The sequence below is a fragment of the Pan troglodytes genome, chromosome 1 (genome assembly GCF_028858775.2).
Source record: "Pan troglodytes isolate AG18354 chromosome 1, NHGRI_mPanTro3-v2.0_pri, whole genome shotgun sequence".
NCBI classification, from domain to species: Eukaryota; Metazoa; Chordata; class Mammalia; order Primates; family Hominidae; genus Pan; species Pan troglodytes.
The window spans coordinates 156,966,305-156,988,358 of NC_072398.2; the positions used below are offsets into that span (position 1 = coordinate 156,966,305).

The following is a 22,054-nucleotide window of genomic DNA, read 5'->3' on the forward strand; positions in this document are numbered from 1 at the left end:
GGGAATTCTTTTTTGCTGATACTATTGTTGTTGTTTTCTCTTTGATTGTTTTTATTTCAGTGGTCAGGTCCCTCTTCTGTAGGGCTGCTGAGGTTTGCCAGAGGTTCGCTTCAAGCACTATCCATCTGGTTCACTCCTGTGCCTGGAGATGTCACTTGAGGAGGTTGGAGAACAGCAGAGATGAGTGCCTGCTTCTTCTTTTGGGATCTCTGACCTCGAGAGGCACCTACCTGATCTCAGTAGGAATGCTCATGTATAGGGTGTCTGACAATCCCTGTTTAAGAGTCTCACCCAGTTGAGTGGCACAGGGAGCAGGACCTGTTTAATGAAGCACTTTGACCATCCCTTGGTGAAAGGTGTGTTTTGCTGGGGGGAAACCCACTTCTCTGGGCTGCCCAGATTCCTCAGAACTAGCAGGAGGAAAGGTTAAGTCTGCTGGTCTGCAGAGACTGTGGCCACCCCTCACCCTGGGGGCTCAGGCCCAGGGAGATCAGGCTTCTGTCCCTGAGCCCCTGGCTGGAGTTGTTGGAGTTCCTGCAGGGAGACCCCACCCAGTGAGGAGGGATGGGTCAGGGTCAGGCCTGAAGAGGCATTCTGGCTGCAGCCTGCCACAGGCGGTGTGTTGGGCTGTGGGGGATACCTCTTGGGACCAAGCCATCCAGCCTCCCTGGCTCCATCAGGGGAAAAGCATATCCTGGAGCTATAGAGATGGCTGTTGCCCCATACCCACCCTGGGAGCTTAATGTGTTAGGCAGCTATCAGTCCCAGTGTTGGCTGGTGCCCCTCCCCTAAGGACCTCAGGCAGCTTAGACAGTAGGCAGCGGCAGCTGTGGTGCTGGTTGCCCCTCCCCTGGGAGGCTTAAGCAGATTCTAGTTGAGTGGCTGTTGAGAATCTGCATGGCTTCCCGGTGGAATGGGTTCATGAGTGGGATCCTCCAATCCTTGGGTTGCACAGTTCCATGGAAAAAGCACGGTTTCCTAGGCTGGGTAGCACACTCACCACCTCCCTTGACTGGGGTGTGGGGGCTCCCCTGCCCCGTGTGGCTCTTAGGTGGGCCACCACAGCACACTGCTCTTCCTTCCTCTCCATGGGTCATACCAGCTGCCTAGTCAGTTCTTGTTTTTTTGTTGTTGTTGTTTGTTTGTTTGTTGTTTTGTTTTGTTTTGAGACACAGTTTCACTCTTGTTGCCCAAGCTGGAGTGCAATGGCATGATCTTGGCTCACTGCACCCTTCACCTCCCAAATGATTCTCCTGCCTCAGCCTCGTGAGTATGGGATTACAAGCATCCGCCACCACACCAAGCCATTTTTTGTATTTTTAGTAGAGACAGGGTTTCACCATGTTGGCCAGACTGGTCTCCAGCTCCTGACCTCAGGTGATCCGCCCCCCTCAGCCTCCCAAATTGCTGGGATTACAGGTGTGAGTCACCTCACCTGGCCCTAGTCAGTTTTGATGAAGACCCTGCATACCTCAGTTGCCAGTGCAGGATTTGGAGGCAGTTATGGTTCTTTTTGATGACAGCCTCCAATCACTGCTGCTTCTAGTCAGCCATTTTGGCCCCACCCCCTCAAGAAAATAATCAAGTCTTTGTATTATTCACTCCATCTTTCTATTTCAATGCCCAGTATAGTACCTAGTTAACAAATTTATTCAACACACATTTCTTGAGGAAAATAGGCGAGAACCTCAATTAGTAAAGGTTGTATATAAACTCATTTAAGTCATGTAACAACCACTGAGAAGAGAGTGCTTTTTACGTATTTGTACTTAAGTCATTTAGAATAAGAAGCAATGTATATTTTTTCTAAATGCTTTTACAATGAAGATAAATAATCAGAATAATATTAAACATAGAGTAAAAATGTAATTAACCAAGTTACGAAAGTAGCTTCACTAATCATTAGACTAAGTAAACTTCTTAGTACAAGTGCTTAATTCATGGCAGTAAATTTGCCCTGCACATTTTTTTCTGCCCCTCTGTGATCATTGGTGCTTCTACTAAGTAGTACCTACCTTCAATTCAAATAATTCAAGTAGTAATTCATTTCTAGCTCTTGAAGAGTTCTCTTACAGGTGATGTAGTCATGTAAAGATCATTTGGCCCAAGAAACTGAAAATTGAGGTGGGAAATACGGCAAAAAGCAATGAGATTAACAGAGTTACATAATAATACCAGCAATAACACAAACATTATGAATAGACAATTAAAATTTCGGGTACATTAATGGGTTTATGGCTGACACTTCTATAACAAAGACAGATTAGCAAGAAAAGGCATAACAAATTTATTTCATCAAAATGTTATGTGACCTAGAAGCTTTCTAAAATGAAGACCCAGGGACAACTATTTTTATGCTTAGATTTGATGAAGAATAGACAATTTTGTAGAAGTATGATTGGAACAGAAAGAAAAGGGTATGACCTAATGGTAATAAACTGGGGTACCAAGCAAGGCCTGTTTGTTCAGATTCTTCTTGGCCTTTCTATATAATATTCCTTCCCTCATGGTTTAAAGCATGGCACTTGTCACAGTGTTTAAAAGACAGGAGGCGGAAGTTGAGAGCAATCTTTCTGCTTCTGCAAGTTTCTCAGTTTCCTTCAGCTTAAAATATCTAGTGTGCCAATGTGCCATATTTGGGGGCAGCATTTTTTGCTACTCCAAAATCAAAACCTTCAAAGAGAAGCCTTAACTAAACCAGAGTGTTACTTCACTTAAATTCTCCCTTGCCCTGCCATACAAAGATGAATAAGATATTCTTGATCCTCTAAGAACTCACAGTCCAGTGGCAAACATAAGCATACATTTCAATTGTTACAAAAAATAGTAGTAGGAGAAGTACAATTGTTGATTCACATTGGAAAAGCAGAGAGGTGAGAGGAGACCATTATAGTAGAGAGGTGAGGCAAGGAGAAGAGGATAAGCAAATTGGAAAGTTCAAAATAGGTAAAGCTAGGGGAGATCAAGGAGATCGTGAATATTCCTGTACCTATAGCAGAAAGTTTATGAAGAGTAGTTGACAGTGCAATTGCTTGAGAAACATCAACTTGATTAAAAAGAGCCTCTAAGTCTCAGTAGACAGTTGTGCAATAAAGACCATTAGGATTCCTACCAGAAAGATATATTGCATTTTACACATGTGTTTTACCATAAAACTTTCCTTTCAAGAAATATCTCAGAAAATAATTCTTAGGGCACACTTTGGACAAAACTTTCTCAAACAATTGCAAAAATAGAAATTGTTTTATGGTGAAGATTTTAAAATTTTAAACCAAATTTGGTAAAGTAGGAGCTTTGTTGACTCAAAATATTTTAACTTACAGTTAGTAAATTTAAATTTTATTAATTGCCAAGGAACATTTTTAAGAACATAAAACCATGACCCATATAAATATAAAATGAGCACATGCCAAAGATATCATTTAACTCATTAAAGAATAAATCGGTTATGAGAAATCAAAGAGCATTTATCTATCTATATATTATATCTATGTCTATGTCTATGTCTACTTCTATGTCTACATTGATATTGGCAATCAAAAATGCTAAACTAAATTCACAGATAGGTGCAAAACTAGTCAATATTCACTGGGCAATAATCAAACGTAACTTAGCTGAACACAATTATTTATATCTCTATAAACAAGAATCATTTGTATTGCTCACAGTTTTTCTTAATTTAGAGTTGTAAAATTGTTCACGGAGATTGAAAGGCACAGATAGTTCTGAAGGGTATACTAGCCAGGACTCCTAGTAATTTTCTTTTACCCTTTCAAAGTCTTTCACACATTTTTTCTCTGATATTACATTGAAACTGATCAGCCACAGTTTTATCCTAGTGCTATTTCAAATGGCCAAATTATGTACATACATATTTAAGGCTTGTATAGAAACACTTAGAGATCTTCAGAACTGCTTATTTTATTTAAATTTTTAAACAGCATCATTTTTAAAAGCCTGTGCTAGAAAGAAGTTTTAAATAAAAAAAAGCATTTGCCTTTTCCTACTTATAAGCAATTTAAGCTATTTACTGATGTGTTTTATGTAATACTTTATTACGTATGAAAAATACTATATATTTCCCCTTCCAAATTTAAAATCATTTTCTTTAGTGGACACTTTGTGGTGTGTGTGTGTGTGTGTGTGTGTGTGTGTCTGTGTGTGCTTTGGAAATATTTCCTATAACTTATTTTAATTTAAAAAAGTATTTTGGAAAAGAAAATGAAAGCTAGTATGTATTGAAATACAAATCTAGTGCAAATCAATCTAATATAATCAGCTTAGTTTTTTCACAGTAAAATGAATATCTGGCCATAATTAATTTTTAAAGAATACAGACTCAAATAAGCATCCTAATATATGTTAACTGAATTATCTTCTCTCATAAGCTACTGCAAAAGTATTAACCTGCAGAGCACATAAGAATAGGGCAATGTTTTGGTTATGTGAGTAGTATGTTCCAGTAGGCATCTTTGAGTTTTACTCTAAATATTTTCAAATAAAGATTAGGTATCAATATACAGAAAGAAGATGTGATCAAAAAGTGAAATCTAACTGGAGACTTCTGAAATTTTTCAATTCTGATACTTTTTCCGCTGATGATTCTTTATTCTCTTGACCTAAAAGCATTCTGATAAATTTCAATAACTAGTGAAGTCATTATTGAGAATGTAGCTCCCTAATCCTGCTATGTGGAATGAGAAAGAGTAAAAGAAAAAAGGGGAACCATAAAGCTCTAATTTAGAAAGTTAATAAAATACCCACAGGAGTAGTTAAACATTAATTAAAGATAGACTTTGAAATGAAAGAATCTATGTATCAGATAAAAGCTAGTCAGGGGTTTTTCTAAGATATTCATGTCTGTACTCTGAGAAAGTGATGATACTGTTCAAGCCAGGAGAGCAGGGTGTCCATTTTGAAGTAGGGTATCACTTAGCATGGAAGAGCTAGAAAATAAAGTGGTTTTTCAATTACATCATCTTCAACTTGTCCTTATTTGGTCATCAATTGACCTCCCATACTACCATCTTCATTTACTGTGGTCTTTACATCATTTTGACTTATGAAGCTTTTTCTCTCCATCCAATTTCTGCCATAATCATTGTTAACTTCCAAATTCATAAGAACAGCCCTCCCAATTACCTAATATCGACATTTTTGGACACCAACAATCTTTATCCTACCGGATGTTAATAAACTGATTTCCATAGACACATACAAAGATCCTCTTATCACTTGGAACTGCCCCACCTCTTAAATCTTCAACTCCTATATATTTATTTATAACTAAAATCTGTCTTTTCAACTCCTTTCTTCCTCAACTCCTTTCTTCCTTTACTTCCACCACACATATCCTCCAAATATATGGTGACACCCATCCATCAAATAACCTCCTTTATACACTTTTATTTTCATTTCTAGTGTAGGCTCCGGGGTTCTTTAATTCAATTATTATTTTGTCCATTCTCTCCAGTGTCTCTAAAGTTCTTTCATTTCATTGCCTTGATTAGCTAAAATGTTCCTTACAACCCTTGGGACATTTCAACTATCTATCTTCATTTCCTGTATTTGGATAAAAATGTCTAGAAGAAATCAATGCCCCACAGATTTATGCCAATATTAATTTTATGGTCTCCAACTTGAGCTGCTCCCACAGTTGCTTGCTCTTTCTCCTGTTACCTACAAGAGCCATTTAAAATCTTCAACAGTACAGCTTTCTATTCAAACACCACTTATGGCCTCTCCTTCTCAACAAGATACTTTATCTATTTCCCAACGAAATTTTAGGACTTCAAGCTTTAATTCATTCAACTTCCTATATCCATATTTATAAAATTCTATATATTTTATATTTACCACAGTTTCCTTTTCTGCTGTCTCATGATTAGGTTTCCATTTTTCTGTTAAAAGCTAATAAACTCTCCTCTTATAATTCTTATAATCTTTAAAATCAAGTAATGTAAGGCTGCTGTGTTAGTCAGAATTATGGCTACCAAGAAGATAGATACCATGCCCTCCTTGATTCCCAGGACTATGAATATGATGAGATAGCACACCTGTGAATGTGTTGGTAAAGGGACTTTAAATATGTAATTAAGGATATTGCTTAATTAACCTTAACATAAGGAAATTATTCTGAATTATCCAGATGCGCCCAATGTATCACATGAGCCTTTCAAATAAATACAGAGACAAAAGACAACATCAGATTCAAAGTATAAGAAGGGTTGTACATGATATTGCTGACTTAAAAATAGAGGGAAGCACAGGGAAAGAGTGATAATAAAATGAATTCTGACAACAACCACTGATCCTGGATGAGGACCCAAGACCTAAATGAGAACCATTGCTCTGGCTGACACCTTGATTTCAGCCTTGTGAGACCTAAGCAGAAAACCCAACTAGCCACAATGTGCCTGGACTTCTGACCTAATGAAACTATGAGGTATTATAAGGTGGTTGTTGTAAGCCAATACATTTATGGGTAAATTGTTAGGCGGAATGAAAAATAGATTCCAACTTTGTTCTGTTTTCCCAAGATTGTATTGGTTGTTCTAGGACCTTTGCATTTTCATATAAATTTAAATTTTAATAAATTCAAAACATTTAAATTTAACACATTTAAAATAAATCTGAATTAAATTAATATATATTTAAAACAAATGTAAATGTTAATTTCTAATTTCTATCATAGAGGCTCTTGGCATATTAATTGTAATTTTATTTATCCATAGATCTACTTGGGAAAAATTGACATCATAATAATATTATCTTATAATCTTTGAGATGATATAACTCCCCATTAATTTAGATCTTTTTAAATTTCTTTTAGCAATATTTTATCATTTTTAGGTATAGACCTTGCCTATCTTTTATTACATTTATGTCTAAATATTTTATGCTTTTCTGGTCACAGTGTAAGTGGAATCACTTGATTTTATTTTCCAATTGTTTGACATTGGTATACATGGATATAATGATATAATTGATTATTTCATATTTCTCATTCTCTAAGACTTTTTTAAATATATTTTTTATTATACTTTAAGTTCTAGGGTCCATGTGCACAACGTGCAGGTTTGTTACATATGTATACATGTGCCATGTTGGTGTGCTGCACCCAGTAACTCCTCATTTACATTAGGTATATCTCTTAATGCTATCCCTCCCCTCTCCCCTCACCCCACAACAGGCCCCGGTGTGTGATATTCCCCTTCCTGTGTCCAAGTGTTCTCATAGTTCAGTTCCCACCTATGAGTGAGAACATGCGGTGTTTGGTTTTTTGTCCTTGTGATAGTTTGCTGAGAATGATGGTTTCCAGCTTCATCCATGTCCCTACAAAGGACATGAACTCATCAATTTTTGTGGCTGCATAGTATTCCATGGTGTATATGTGCCACATTTTCTTAATCCAGTCTATCATTGTTGGACATTTGGGTTGGTTCCAAGTCTTTGCTTTTGTGAATAGTGCTGCAATAAACAAACGTGTGCATGTGTCTTTATGGCAGCATGCTTTATAATCCTTTGGGTATATACCCAGTAATGGGATGGCTGGGTCAAATGGTATTTCTAGTTCTAGATCCCTGAGGAATTGCCACACTGTCTTCCACAATGGTTGAACTAGTATACAGTCCCACCAACAGTGTAAAAGTGTTCCTATTTCTCCACATCCTCTCCAGCACCTGTTGTTTCCTGACTTTTTAATGATCGCCATTCTAACTGGTGTGAGATGATATCTCACTGTGGTTTTGATTTGCATTTCTCTGATGGACAGTGATGATGAGCATTATTTCATGTGTCTGTTGGCTGCATAAATGTCTTCTTTTGAGAAGTGTCTGTTTATATCCTTTGCCCACTTTTTGATGGGGTTGTTTGTTATTTTCTTGTAAATTTGTTTGAGTTCTTTGTAGATTCTAGATATTAGCCCTTTGTCAGATGAGTAGATTGCAAAAGTTTTCTCCCATTCTGTAGGTTGTCTTTTCATTCTGATGGTAGTTTCTTTTGCTGTGCAGAAGCTCTTTAGTTTAATTAGATCCCATTTGTCAATTTTGTCTTTTGTTGCCATTGCTTTTGGTGTTTTAGACATGAAGTCCTTGCCCATGCCTATGTCCTGAATGGTATTGCCTAGGTTTTCTGTTAGGGTTTTTATGGTTTTAGGTCTAACATTAAGTCTTTAATCCATCTTGAATTGATTTTTGTATAAGGTGTAAGGAAGGGATCCAGTTTCAGCTTTCTACATATGGCTAGCCAGTTTTCCCACCACCATTTGTTAAATAGGGAATCTTTTCCCCATTTCTTGTTTTTGTCAGGTTTGTCAAAGATCAGATAGTTGCAGATGTGTGGTATTATTTCTGAGGGCTCTGTTCTATTCCATTGGTCTATATCTCTGTTTTGGTACCAGTACCATGCTCTTTTGGTTACTGTAGCTTTGTAGTATAGTTTGAAGTCAGGTAGCATGATGCCTCCAGCTTTGTTCTTTTGGCTTAGGATTGACTTGGCATTGCGGGCTCTTTTTTGGTTCCATATGAACTTTAAAGTAGTTTTTTCCAAGAAAGTCATTGGTAGCTTGATGGGGATGGCACTGAATCTATAAATTACCTTGGGCAATATGGCCATTTTCATGATATTGATTCTTCCTATCCATGAGCATGGAATATTCTACCATTTGTTTGTGTCCTCTTTTATTTTGTTGAGCAGTGGTTTGTAGTTCTCCTTGAAGAGGTCCTTCACATCCCTGGTAAGTTGGATCCCTAGGTATTTTATTCTCTTTGAAACAATTGTGAATGGGAGTTCACTCATGATTTGGCTCTCTGAGCAAATAAACTAGAAAATCTAGAAGAAATGGATAAATTCCTTGACACATACATCCTCCCAAGACTAAACTAGGAAGAAGTTGAATCTCTTAATAGACCAATAACAGGCTCTGAAATTGAGGCAATAGTTTATAGCTTACCAACCAAAAAAGTCCAGGACCAGACGGATTCACAGCCGAATTCTACCAGAGGTACAAGAAGGAGCTGGTACCATTTCTTCCGAAATTATTCCAATCAATAGAAAAAGAAGGAATCCTCCCTAACTCATTTTATGAGACCAGCATCATCCTGATACCAAAGCCTGGCAGAGACACACACAAAAAAGAGAATTTTAGACCAATATCCCTGGTGAACATCGATGCAAAAATCCTCAATAAAATACTGGCATACCAAGTCCAGCAGTACATCAAAAAGCTTATCCACCATGATCAAGTGGGCTTCATCCCTGGGATGCAAGGCTGGTTCAACATACTCAAATCAATAAACGTAATCCAGCATATAAACAGAACCAAAGACAAAAACCACGTGATTATCTCAATAGATGCAGAAAAGGCCTTTGACAAAATTCAAGAGCCGTTCATGCTAAAAACTCTCAATAAATTACCTCAAAATAATAAGAGCTATTTATGAAAAACCCACAGCCAATATCATACTGAATGGGCAAAAACTGGAAGCATTCCCTTTGAAAACTGGCACAAGACAGGGATGCCCTCTCTCGCCACTCCTATTCAACATAGTGTTGGAAGTTCTGGCCAGGGCAAGCAGGCAGGAGAAAGAAATAAAGGGTATTCAGTTAGGAAAAGAGGAAGTCAAATTGTCCCTGTTTGCAGATGACATGATTGTATATCTAGAAAACCCCATTGTCTCAGCCCCAAATCTCCTTAAGCTGATAAGCAACTTCAGCAAAGTCTCAGGATACAAAATCAATGTGCAAAAATCTTTAAGACTTTTAAATAGTTCTTTTACTTACATTTTCTTCACAGCTTATAATGTTTATCTGTAGGAGGGCTATTTTAGTACATTTATTGACTTAATTACTTTCCTTAATTACATGTGCAAGATTCCTTTGCTATGATTTCTACTCTGCTACGCGTCCAGACCTGACTACTCTCCTGATTTCTAGGCTTATAGTACTAGTAGCTAACTTTTAGCTACTACTAAAATGATTATTAAATGCTAGGCACTCCTTTAAGGATTTTAAATGTGTTAGTTTATTTACTTCCTACTAAACCCTGTGAGTTGAAATGTCCTCTTTATAAAGATGAAAAAAAATAATACAGAGACAACTTAAATAACCTATCTAAAATCACACCAACAATACATTTCAGAGCCAAGCAGAATGGCTTTACTACCTGTACTCTTAACTATAAGCCTTCACTTCTCTATATTCAACACCCTGGGCATCACCACATGAATAAGTAGGCTCTTAACACTAACCATTTCCAGTCAGAACTCTAATCTTTCTTCCCGTCTTGTTGCTCTACCTACATTTCTTTCTGTTGAACGCCACTATTATCCATCCAGTAAAATGAATTATTTAATATTAGGCATTCACCTAAGAATTTTTAATGTATCAACCCACTTAGTCCTTTACTAACCCTATGAGTTAGATTATCTCCTTAACAATGAAGAAAATGAGAGAGAAAGAACATGAATATCTTGTCCAAAATCACATTATCAATAAGCTGCAGGCTTTTTAGACTTCACCCTCTCTTTCTCTCCTCAACTTCAGAATTCTGAGTATACCTACACATAAATAAAGTATTTTATGATCTGGCCTAAATTTGTTTCTCCATCCTTGCCTGCTTCCTTGTTCTCCTTCCCAGACTGTAAGACCCAGACAATTAGATTGATGCCAGTTCTTGGAGCATTCCAAGCTGTGCTACCCTCTCTACCTTTGTTTTGACCATGTTCGTGCTATAAAAATAGTTTGAACAAAATTCTCTTCCACTTTCTGACTGGAAAATACACATCTTTCAAGATTCAGTTCAAAGATTATTTTAACTCTAAACTTTTTTTATCTTCCCCTCCTTGCTCTTTAGTTTATATTTACCAAGTTTTTACTCAAGTTTTTCCTCACTCTGACTTGTTACATAATGTTTTCACGATGAACCATACTATCTCATTTGTATGTTTATATACATTTATTTCTCTTAACTTTTGATAAGCTTCATGTAGTTACATCATGTCATATTTATGTCTCCAGCATCTAAGGTTAGTGCCATGCATCACAATACATAATTGTTGAATAAATAAGGATGAATGAATGAAATCTCCTAAGGCCTGTGACATTTCCCCGGTTTGGCAGGGTATTAGTCTACTAGGACTGCCATAACAAAATATCACAGGCTGGGTGGCTTAAACAGTAATTTATTTTCTCCCAGTTCTGGAGGCTGGAAGTCCAAGAACAAAGTGTCAGCAGGTGTGGTTTCTATTGAGCCCTCTCTCCTTGGCTTGCAGATGGCCACCTTTGCCTTGTGTCCTCCCATGGCCTTTCTTCTGTACACTCACATCTCTGCTCTTGCTTCCTCTTCTTATAAGTACACAAATTATATTGGATTAGGACCTACCCATATAATGTCATTTAGCCTTAACTACTTCTTAAAGGCCTTATCTCCAAATAGTCACATTCAAAGACACTGGGAGTTAGGACTTTGACATATGAATATGGTGGAATGCATTCAGTCCGTAACAGAGTCGAAGAAGTAGCTTGGGTTTAGTGAAGCTTAAGTAGCTGTATTTTAAGTGATGACATAGGGTAGTTTAGATGCCTCTTTGGAAATCTAAGCCATAGTTGTTGAGAATTTTTAATTATAGCTTATAGATATAAATACTTGTCTAATATGAGTATTGTTTAATGATATAACCAAGTTATATAAATGGAATTCTGTCGTTCTCACTTGTATATGCCTATTTCGAAGACATCTAATTATTATCATTAACAGTCTAATAGATTGCCATGGTTTCAGTATTTAAAAGGATCTCATTCTATTACCTTTCTTCTCTTAGATCTCAAGAAATATATAAAAGACATTGTGAAGAAAAATTTGTTATGGATATGATTGCCTTTGAAAAAGCCTGTGAAAGACTTCAAGATGCTAAAACAAAAGTAGCAATTGTGAAAACAAATTTAGACTTTAAAGTTCCCAATGGACTGATAAAATGAATCAATGCCAGATCACATCCTATGATCATCTTAAATTATAGTCATTATTTTTAGTTGAAGGAATTTGAAATAATACTCTAAAGCAAGAAATACTCTACATCACAAGATGGATTTATATATAAGTCTTCTAAAAATATAAAGATTAGTTAAAATGTTTCTCTTTTTGGTCATAATTTAACTTAAAGTTGACTTAGCACCTCTGAAAAATTTCTTAGATCAGATGCCTAAGGAACAATTAAACTAATTTAATTTATTGCAGACAATGTTGCAATGACATTGCTGATATTCTGTTTCATATTCTTTCTAAATATAGCAATTCATAAGCTAATTTAGGTTTTTCTGGAAACCTTAGAATAGTAATTTCTACTCCAACTGCTGACTTTTATTAAGACACTGTGTACGTTGATGACTTTTATTACCTGCTTTTATATATGTAATTATATTTCCTGCTTATTTTGTTAAAACAATTTCTGAATTTATTTTTTAAAGTATGGTTTCAATATTTTGTCAGTGATATATGCTGTTGTAAAAATTCAGAAAATATGAACTATGAAAAGTAAATTAAACATTCTTATCACCTTCCTTGAAGACTGTAAGATTTTTGTATATTTACTTTTGATGCGTTTGCCCTGTTTGGTATATATGGGAAGACAGGGAAAAGACAGAGGAGAGAAGCAAGAGAGAACCCATATAATTATATATTGGAATCATAAAATATACAGAAATGGTATATATTAACCGTAAGTCTATTTAATACATACCAATGGTAGAAAATTTGAAAAATAAACTGTTAAAAAAGACATAAAAATCCTTTGTAAAATTTGCATCCATTTTCAATAGTGATTTCATATATCTAGAAAGATGGGTGTCTCACTGTAATTATGACATTGTTCACTAAATATGATGTAGCTAATGCTATTCAAAATTTCTCTTTAATACTCATTGGTTATATATGTAAGCTTTTAAAACATTGTTGCTTAAAAAATTCCCCAGATAGAAAGAACGTGGCCTCCTAAATCCCTGTTTGGAGTATGATGGAGAATACCTGTTTTGTGCTTTACATCATCCAAAAGAAAATTCAGTTACATTAAGGGCTTTGCAACCACATCAACTATATTAGGCCAGCATCTATGAGTGATTTAATCAGTAGAGAACTTGTTACCAAAATAGGAGTGCTACTATCACAAAAACCCAACGTATCTGGTACTGGCTTTGTGGGGTAGTAAGAAAACCAATATTGAAGACAGAAATATGGAGACCCAGGTCTACTCATACTATAGCCCATGTAAAGTTTTAAATGTTATGGGTTCTGGGTGTTAGTGTCCTATACTGCCTTTAACTTCATTATTCAGATCACTTATGTCTAAAAAAATTTTTTTAGTTAAATCTAGAAAGCAATATGTATTGTTGGTTAATTTGTTTTCCTATTCCTACCCTTTCAGCCAGCACTTTTTAAAATATTTCTTAGAATTCTGTTGCACTCTTTCATAGAGTAACTCTTGCCTTCAGTGCAAATTACAGACTTAAGCAGAATGATTTTTTTTAAATTTCACACACCCACACAGACACAGATCACACATATGTACAGACACATACATAATAAAAGAAAGTCTAAAGAACAATATATTATTTCTACCTCAAATACTCTCTTTAGAAGCGCTACTATATTTCTTGATTTGTTTCTGGTATTTATCTTCTACAGATTGAGCATCCCTTATCCAAGTTGCTTGGGACCAGAATTGTTTCAGATTTCAGATTTTTTAAAAAAAATTTTGGAATATTTGCATATACATAATGAGGTATATTATGGATAGGACCAAAATTTAAACATGAAATTCATTTGTGTCTTATATACATTTGTACACATAGCTTGAATGTAATTTTATAAAACATTTTCAATAATTTGGTGCATGAAACAAAGTTTTGACCACATTTTTACTGTGACCCATCACATGAGGTCAGGTGTGGAATTTCCCACTTGTGTCATGTCAGGTATCAAAAAGTTTTGGACTTCGGAACATTTTGATTTCAGATTTTCAGATTAGGGATGCTTGACCTATAATAGCACGTCCCATCCCATTCAAATTAGAACATTAATGGTTCTTGAAAACCATGATTATATGACTTCTTCCTTGACTCCAGTTATTTTTCACTCCTGGCCGATATGCTCCATATCACAAATGTCACCTGCATAATTTTTTTTAATTTTATTTTTTTGATTATACTTTAAGTTTTAGGGTACATGTGCACATTGTGCAGGTTAGTTACATATGTATACATGTGCCATGCTGGTGCGCTGCACCCACTAACTCGTCATCTAGCATTAGATGCCTATTGCGGCATTATTCACAATAGCAAAGACTTGGAACCAACCCAAATGTCCAACAATGATAGACTGGATTAAGAAAATGTGGCACCTGCATAATTTTTAATGAAATCTAATACCCCAACACTGTGATCCATAGAAATTTGTCTAATCCTTCCAATTAGATGTATTTTACACTTTCTTCTGAGTCCCTATAACAATTTAAAATATTGTATTTCAATTATAATAGCAGCATTATTTTTGAAAAGTAGAAAATGTATTTAAATTATAAAATGAACGTAATAGCCTATGATCCACAGATAACCACTGTTAATATTTTGGGTTGTTTTTCTAGGTTTCGGGGTATATGTATGTATGCATGTTGTTCTGTTTACTGATCTCTTTCTCTTGCTTCTCACCCAACTCCTCCACCCTACCCTGTCACTTTCTGGGTCACTGACACTTAAACAATTGTTGGCTGAGCTCTTCCTGTCTTTGTCTTCATCCATAATCCTATGATAACTTTCACACTTAAAGCAAATGAGACATACGAGCACCACCCTATACATTCAAACATATACATTTTCTGACCAACAGTTTTATTGTAATTAATATATCATAATGGATGAGTCTATACAGAGTGATTCAGCAGACTTCTAGCTAGCATAAGTAGCAGCAAACACATTCATACTGGGGAAGATATCCCATTTTTATACTGGTACAGATACAGGGTTTGAACTAGGATGCAGTAGTGGAAAGGGAGTAACCTATCTCCCTGTCTTATTTTAGGCAAGTGAGGCTTCTCGGTTTTATGAGGCAAAGTATTAGTAGGCTTTGTGGGTTTTTAAGGAGGAAACTTGCTTGTCATTCACAATGGAGGCTAAAGGTATCAGACATTCCCTCCCCCTACACTCGGCTACAGTGAGGGCACCTGATTGATTATTTATTCTTGCCCATGATTCTGGATCTTGAAATATTGCTAAGACAGAGGTAATTTATAAATTATTCACTGCCATTGCAGCTCAACATTCCAGGAGAGAAGCTACTAGTTTCCTATGGCTGTATTACCAGAAGTTCTTCCAGATTCTTTCTGTGTTCTAACATGACTTTGTTTTGTGCCACTGGATTTGCTAAGTTCCTGCCCATACTTTAACCAGGGAATTTCTAGGCTTACTTTTCTCAGTAAGTGTCTGATTATCAATGGGAAACAGAGTTTTCACACAATAAAACTATGAAGGAGTACAGATAGAGCTCCAGCCATCCCTTGGAACATCTCCATATACTTCCATGTCTAGAGCTAAAGTTAATGGAAGGCTGCCTCAACACTTTACAAGCAAGGGCTTGTATTTCTCAGGAAAGAATATTTGGGTAAGCCTACCAGGTAAAGCCTGTTATAGTGAATTGTTGGCTGAAGGCAAAAGGTACCTTGAAGAGATGGTGGAGGTGGAAAGTAATACATTTTAACTATGGCTTCATAAATATATACAGAAATAAAGATCACAACCTCTACTCATATCGCCTTCATGTTTTATCACGAATGCATTTGTATACTTTATATTTTTTCTTCCTCTCCATTTCCTCTATTCCATATAATATTAATGAAGTATCATAATAGAACTGGAGCATAATGGCCATTGCACAGTGATCCTGGGCTCCAAGCTGAATGTAGTAACTAATGAGACTTTGAGTTATTTCCCTTAGAGAAGTGGATGTATGCTTTTGTGGTTGTATAAAGAATACTTATATTAGGATTGAGCCACCTTATGGGAGTAGTGAGAGGTGTTAGTATCATAAGAAAAATGTAGATGTACGTTTGTCAGATTCTTTTGTTTACTTTTGCCTATAAATCATCTAAATGTTCTTTTTTTTCTGGGGAAATACCCTTTGGCCTGTTTTGAGTTATTAACCATGTCTTAACACAAATTTAGAGGGATCAAAAAGTTTTCACTTCAACTCCTGGGATATAGAGCCAGTCGTTTGATGTTCATGTTAGCACTTCTAAAGTGATACCAGGACGAAAGACAAGAAGTCATTCCCAGTGGTGTTGAGTCCAAGAGTGGCAGCAGAAAATTTCCAGTGATAGCAATGTCAAAGATGGCCATATATGTGGCATTGTCTACTGAGCTTCTGCTACCTAGCCTGCTTTGATATCTACCCATTTTCTGAGCTTGGTCCCAGATTTCTTCATTTAGATTCATGAGTTACCAACAATCCTTCCAGTGAGTATCTTTGTTGTTCTTACTAGCAATGGTCTCAGTCATACACCAGAATAAGAAGAATTCCAACACATTTATTTTGTCTCAGTAAATCTCACTTTACAAATGTAAGAGATTTTTTTTTTTTTTTTTTTTTTTTTTTTTTTTTTTTTTTTTGAGACAGAGTCTCACTCTGTTACCCAGGCTGGAGTGCAATGGTACAGCCTTGGTTCACTGCAACCTCCAACTTCTGTCTCCCGGATTCAAGCTATTCTCCTCCGTCCCAAGTAGCTGGGACTACAGGCATGCACCACTATGCCCAGCTAATTTCTGGTATTTTTAGTAGAGACGGGGTTTCACTATATTGGCCGGGCTGGTCTCAAACTCCTGACCTCGTGATCCACCCACATCAGCCTCCCAAAGTGCTGGGATTACAGACATGCGCCACCACGCCCGGCTGTAAGAGATCTTTTTAAAGCGCAAAAAGTAGGCTTTTTGTCTTAATAATCTGTCAAATGGATATAATATTTATCTATCATGAAAGTTTTAAACATAAGTGAATGTGATATACCCAGAACAGTGCCTGGGCCATAGTAAGTGTTAGATAAGTGTTTGCTGTTATTATTCATTATTTTCCATGCTGGGAATTTTCCGCTTTGGGGAAAACTGGAAGGGAATGCTTCAGAGGCTGCTAATCAGAAGGCACAATAAATTGAAGTTCAGGCATGATACTTTGCCTGTACAGCCCTATGGCACTCATCTTACCCTATCTTTTGTTCCGGTCATTTGCCTATTTGTTTAATTGCCTCACTTAGGTTATAAAGTCTTTACAGTCAGAAAATGTGTGTTACCATCTTTCTATTGACAGCCTTCTCTAGCAGTGTCTTACACATTGCAATGGTCCTTAATAGTCATTCACAGATATCTTCCTTGGCTATGATTTAGTGTGTAACAAAGTTGAAGATTTTTTAAAGCCTACATTCAAAAAGAACAAAGAATCTCTTTATATATATTTTTACTTTTATTATAAATATGTATATTGAAATGATTAAACAACTATTTGCTCTTTTCTGTAGTTTTCTATCTGCCCCATTTGTCACCTTTATTGATTCCTTCTCTGCTAAATATACACTTTCTCAGGCCATTCAAATCTTACCAAAATACATAAACATCCTGTCTTGTGTTTTACATATCAATTCTATAAAATCAGACTTCCATTTCATCTTTTGACCCTGTAATGAAAACATCAACAAAATCACCAATAACCTCCTTCTTGCTAAGTCAAATCAACATCTTTTAGCCTGTATTTTGCTGGAACTTTCAGAAGCATTCACTACTATTAATTTTGCCCTCTTTGACACATCTTTTTCCATCTCAATTTCCATGACACCACATGCTGCTCTTTATATCCTTTCTTACCCTTCTGACTTTTTTTCCTGCTGTTATTTTTTCCTTAAATTTTGGTGCTATCACATTTGTAAACTGAATGTTTGTGTCTCCCTAAAAGTTATATGTTGAAACCTAATCCCTCAAGTGATCATATTTAAAGGTGGGGCCTTTAGGAGATGAATGGGATTAATGCTCATAAAAGAGGCCCCAGAGCATTCCCTCACCCCTTCTGCCATGTGAAGACACAGCAAGAAGACAGCCATCTATGAACCAGGAAGCAGGTCCTCATAGACAGTGAATCTGCCAGTGTCTTAATATTGGACTCCCAAGCCTCTAGGGATATGAGAAATAAATTTCTGTTATTCATATGCCACCAAGTCTATGGTATTTATATCATCCTGAACAGACTACTGCATCATTCTCCCATATATAGCTTTCTTCTCAATTTGTATGTTTCCTGGTTCACAGCATGCAAGGCCATGTTTTTTGACATTGCCCATAATCACATTGCCCACATTCTAACAGGTCCTAACAGCATCTCTCTTGAGTTCCAGGCATATTTCTAATCATCCACCGAACATGTTCACTTGGATGACCCACATGACACTCAAACTCAACATGCTACAGACTAAAATCATAGATCTTCCCTTTCAGAACCTATCCTGCAGGTCATCCTTAACATAATTCTCCACCACATGTCTTATATAACCAACTCTTTTGCATCCTCTTATCTCATTGCTCTTAAAACTCTCCTCTGAATCTCCAATGACAATGTTTAGTTCTTGCTATTTCTTTCTTCAAATCTATTCTGCATATCCTGAAGTGGAAATCAACTCTTTGGTCATATCCCAACTGCAATAGGATAAAGTTAAAAAAAAAAAAAAAACCCTTTCCAAGTAGCAGGAAAGAAGAAAATCTTAATGGCCTCGACAGTTCCTACCTTTCCAGCTTCTCCTGCCATCAGAAGTCTCAAGCCCCATGTTCCATCTATCAGATTATTCACTTCTCTAACTCCTCTACCTCAAGTGCTCTTATGCTTTTGTCTGCTTAGAGAACTTCTGAATGATCTTCTAGAGTCAAGGGGCATGCTCTGAAAGTCTTTTATCCAGTGCTTCTGTGCATGCCTTTATTATATTATTGTATTATTATATTACTTATTTACATGGCATTACAACAAATTGATTATATGCTCTTCCACACATTTGACTGTGGATTCCCTGTATCTTAATTTGTTTATCCCCAGTGCCTAATAAAACAAGAAAGAGGGATATCTTTTAATTTCCTGTGTGTACTGTTTAGCCCTTGGAATGACATCAAGAACAAATAATACCCTTTAAATATTTTAATTGTTTTTACTAAAATTTTCTGTCCTATGTAGAGGTCAAAGGTTGATAAATATATCCTATAGATTGACAAAATTGAGATACGAGCATTCAGTGCCACTAATATTTCAAGAAAAAAACTCTAATCTGCTTCATTATTTGCATTAACTTTCTAAACTATTCTGCTGAGGAATCAACTTTTAGGTTAAAAGCCCTATTTATAGTAATTTCAAAAACCTCCTATTTTCCCTTCTTTCCTACATTTAGAGAAAAAAAATACAAAGTTGAAAGCTGACGTTTTTCAGAATTTTACTTCTAAAAATGTGGTTCTTCAGATAAAGAAGAAGACTGATTATGAGAGTTAAATAAAGAATGGAGTACTTTATCATCGCTTTAGAAAGAGAGTTTCTAACACGCTACCTGCATGTGTAATTGTTAACCACTCTTTTCCTGGCCACCCCTTTTGCCTCCTCCTGCCATCCTTCTAGCCAGAATGGATCCATATAAAAATGGCAGCTGCTCTGATGATTTACACGATAAAGTACTTTTGAGAAGAAGAAAGTCACCTGGTAATCATACAGATGTTGTTTTTTCATTTTTGTTTTTGTTTGTTCATTTGATAGGCTAGCTCCAAAAACTCATCAGCATAGGTTAATATGGTTTAACTAATTTGCCTAAGAGTACACTATGTGGCCTGTGAGATGAGCTGGACCTTGTGAAAATGACAGACCTCTGCAGTAGAAATCTTTAGACAGTGGCCTTGTTCACCTGATATTGATATGTGGTAAAGGTCTCTATTACAAGGTGATCTTACTATATGAAATAAACACATCACAAAATGTGTTTTCCATGTGTGTTCATAAGTCTGTGGGTGTGTATATGTGTTTCCATGTATATGTGAATATGTAGGTGCCAGTCTCCATATGCAAATGAGAGCTATTGAAGATTACTGAAGCTCACAACATCAGTGGCTTAAACACCCAGGCAAAGGAAACATCTTTTTGGCCCAATAACCTAAAGAGGGAAATATGCATAGTCAGTGCCCAGGCCACAAGGGGAGAAGGTTTTTTTTATTGTTTACTTCTGGAGAACTAGATAAATAACTGGTAAAACACAAAAATAAAGCCGAGTGCCAGGTAAATGTAGTAATGTAAAAGATCAGTTAGAGCTAGATCTAGGTTTTTATGGGGCCTGAAGCTTATTCAACTTGAGAGGATGCTCTTTTGGGAAAATAATACAAAATTATCAAGTTAAGTATAGGGCCTTGGAAGGGGACCATAATATGAGGGGTACTGAAGGTTAAGCCTCATTATCTTCACTATAAATCTGCCTGTATAGTCTGAGAATCTAAAAGTCTCTTCAAGATGAAGGAAATAATTCATGAGAAAGTGGATTGTCAGAGGTGTAGAACCTTCTTTTATCTTCTCATGAATAGAGGTCATTACCAACCAGGCAGAAACTAAATGGTTATATCTGTATAATATGCAATACTTTTCAATTGATACACACAGTTCCTAGAAGTCAAGAAATGTATGATTTGATATATTATAATCCCTACTCTTCATATCAACACTTCCTCTATCATTTCAGGATAATTCCATCATGTTTAACAGCCTGACACTGTCAGACTAGGGTAACAGACCCTTTATTCTCAGTGACTTAGCCCAGTTTAGTTCATTTCTCACTGATACTCCATGTCCAGTGTGACTAAGGAAGACATCACTGTTTAATAGTGTCAGTGTCTTACAGATGGCCTGTGATGCTGCTATGGCAAAGAAAGAACATGGTAGAAAGGAGGGGGCCCAACCCTTAAATGGTTTGGCTCCAAAATGACATGTCAAGTCTGCTCAGAGTCCTTGGCCAGAACTTTTCACATGGCTTCACCTAATACAAGAGCTTTTGGAAATGCTGGGGAGCAGATAAATGTTTTAGGGAGGAAGGACAGCCAAGTTCATCTCTAATACAGAGAATATTTACGGGGGCATTATCTTTGACCAGCCATCACAAGGGAACTTCATTTCAAATGCACACACACACACACACACACACACACAGAACAGGTCCTCAAATAATATCGCTTCATTCAACAGAATGTCCTTATAAAATTGATGAGAAAAAAAAAATTGATCCCCAGCTGGGGCCACTGTCTGCGGGGTGTTTGCATGTTCTGCCCATGTATTTGTGGATTTTCTCCATTTTGGTGTCCTATCACATCCCAAAACTGTGCACATTAGGTGAATTGCCTGTCTTTATGGTCTCAGTTTGAGTGAGTGTGGATGTGTGTGTGCATGCCCTTTGATGGGATAGCAGCTTGTCCAGGGTGGGTCCCCAGGATAGGCTCCAGCTACCCACTAGAATAAATGGGTTGGATAATGACTGAATGAATACAAATTATTGTCAAAAAAATTTGTAAAGTATACAATAATCATACCAATGTATAACAATAAATGACTCTGTACAAAAGCCTCAGTGAACTTGCCATATTTGTCATTGTTTTTGAACCGTGTGGTGATAGGAAGTACTCTTTAAAGTTTTCACTTTGCAAACATCGTGATTTAACCCACCACCACGATGACCACCGTCATTCACTTATTCACCAAAGTTGAGTAAATAATGATCTTACTTGTTTTAGTTAGTCTTTCTTATATGTATGTATAACTCACTGTTATTTCAATATTTAATATTAGAAGTCTTTTGTCTTTATTTAGAAGTTTGGTGATGCTTTTGTGACCAGAAATATGCCATAAGAACTTAACTCTTTTTAAAAATATATATTATTTATTTATTTATTTATTTTTGAGATGGAGTTTCACTCTGTTGCCCAGGCTGGAGTGCAGTGGCTTTAACTATTATTGTGTGGGAGT

At 36.4% G+C, this 22,054-nt stretch overlaps 1 protein-coding gene across 2 annotated transcripts in view; it reads left to right on the plus strand.

Annotated features, from left to right (window-relative positions):
• Positions 1-12,781, plus strand: part of LRRIQ3 (leucine rich repeats and IQ motif containing 3) — a 172,471-nt gene extending 159,690 nt beyond the window's left edge. For both annotated transcript variants that reach the window (XM_513491.7, XM_063800379.1), the window contains exon 8: positions 11,823-12,781. In XM_513491.7, the coding sequence (XP_513491.2) occupies positions 11,823-11,979 (157 nt within the window). In that variant the 3' untranslated portion in view covers positions 11,980-12,781. The remainder of the gene's footprint in view (positions 1-11,822) is intronic.
• Positions 12,782-22,054: the final 9,273 nt, after the last annotated feature.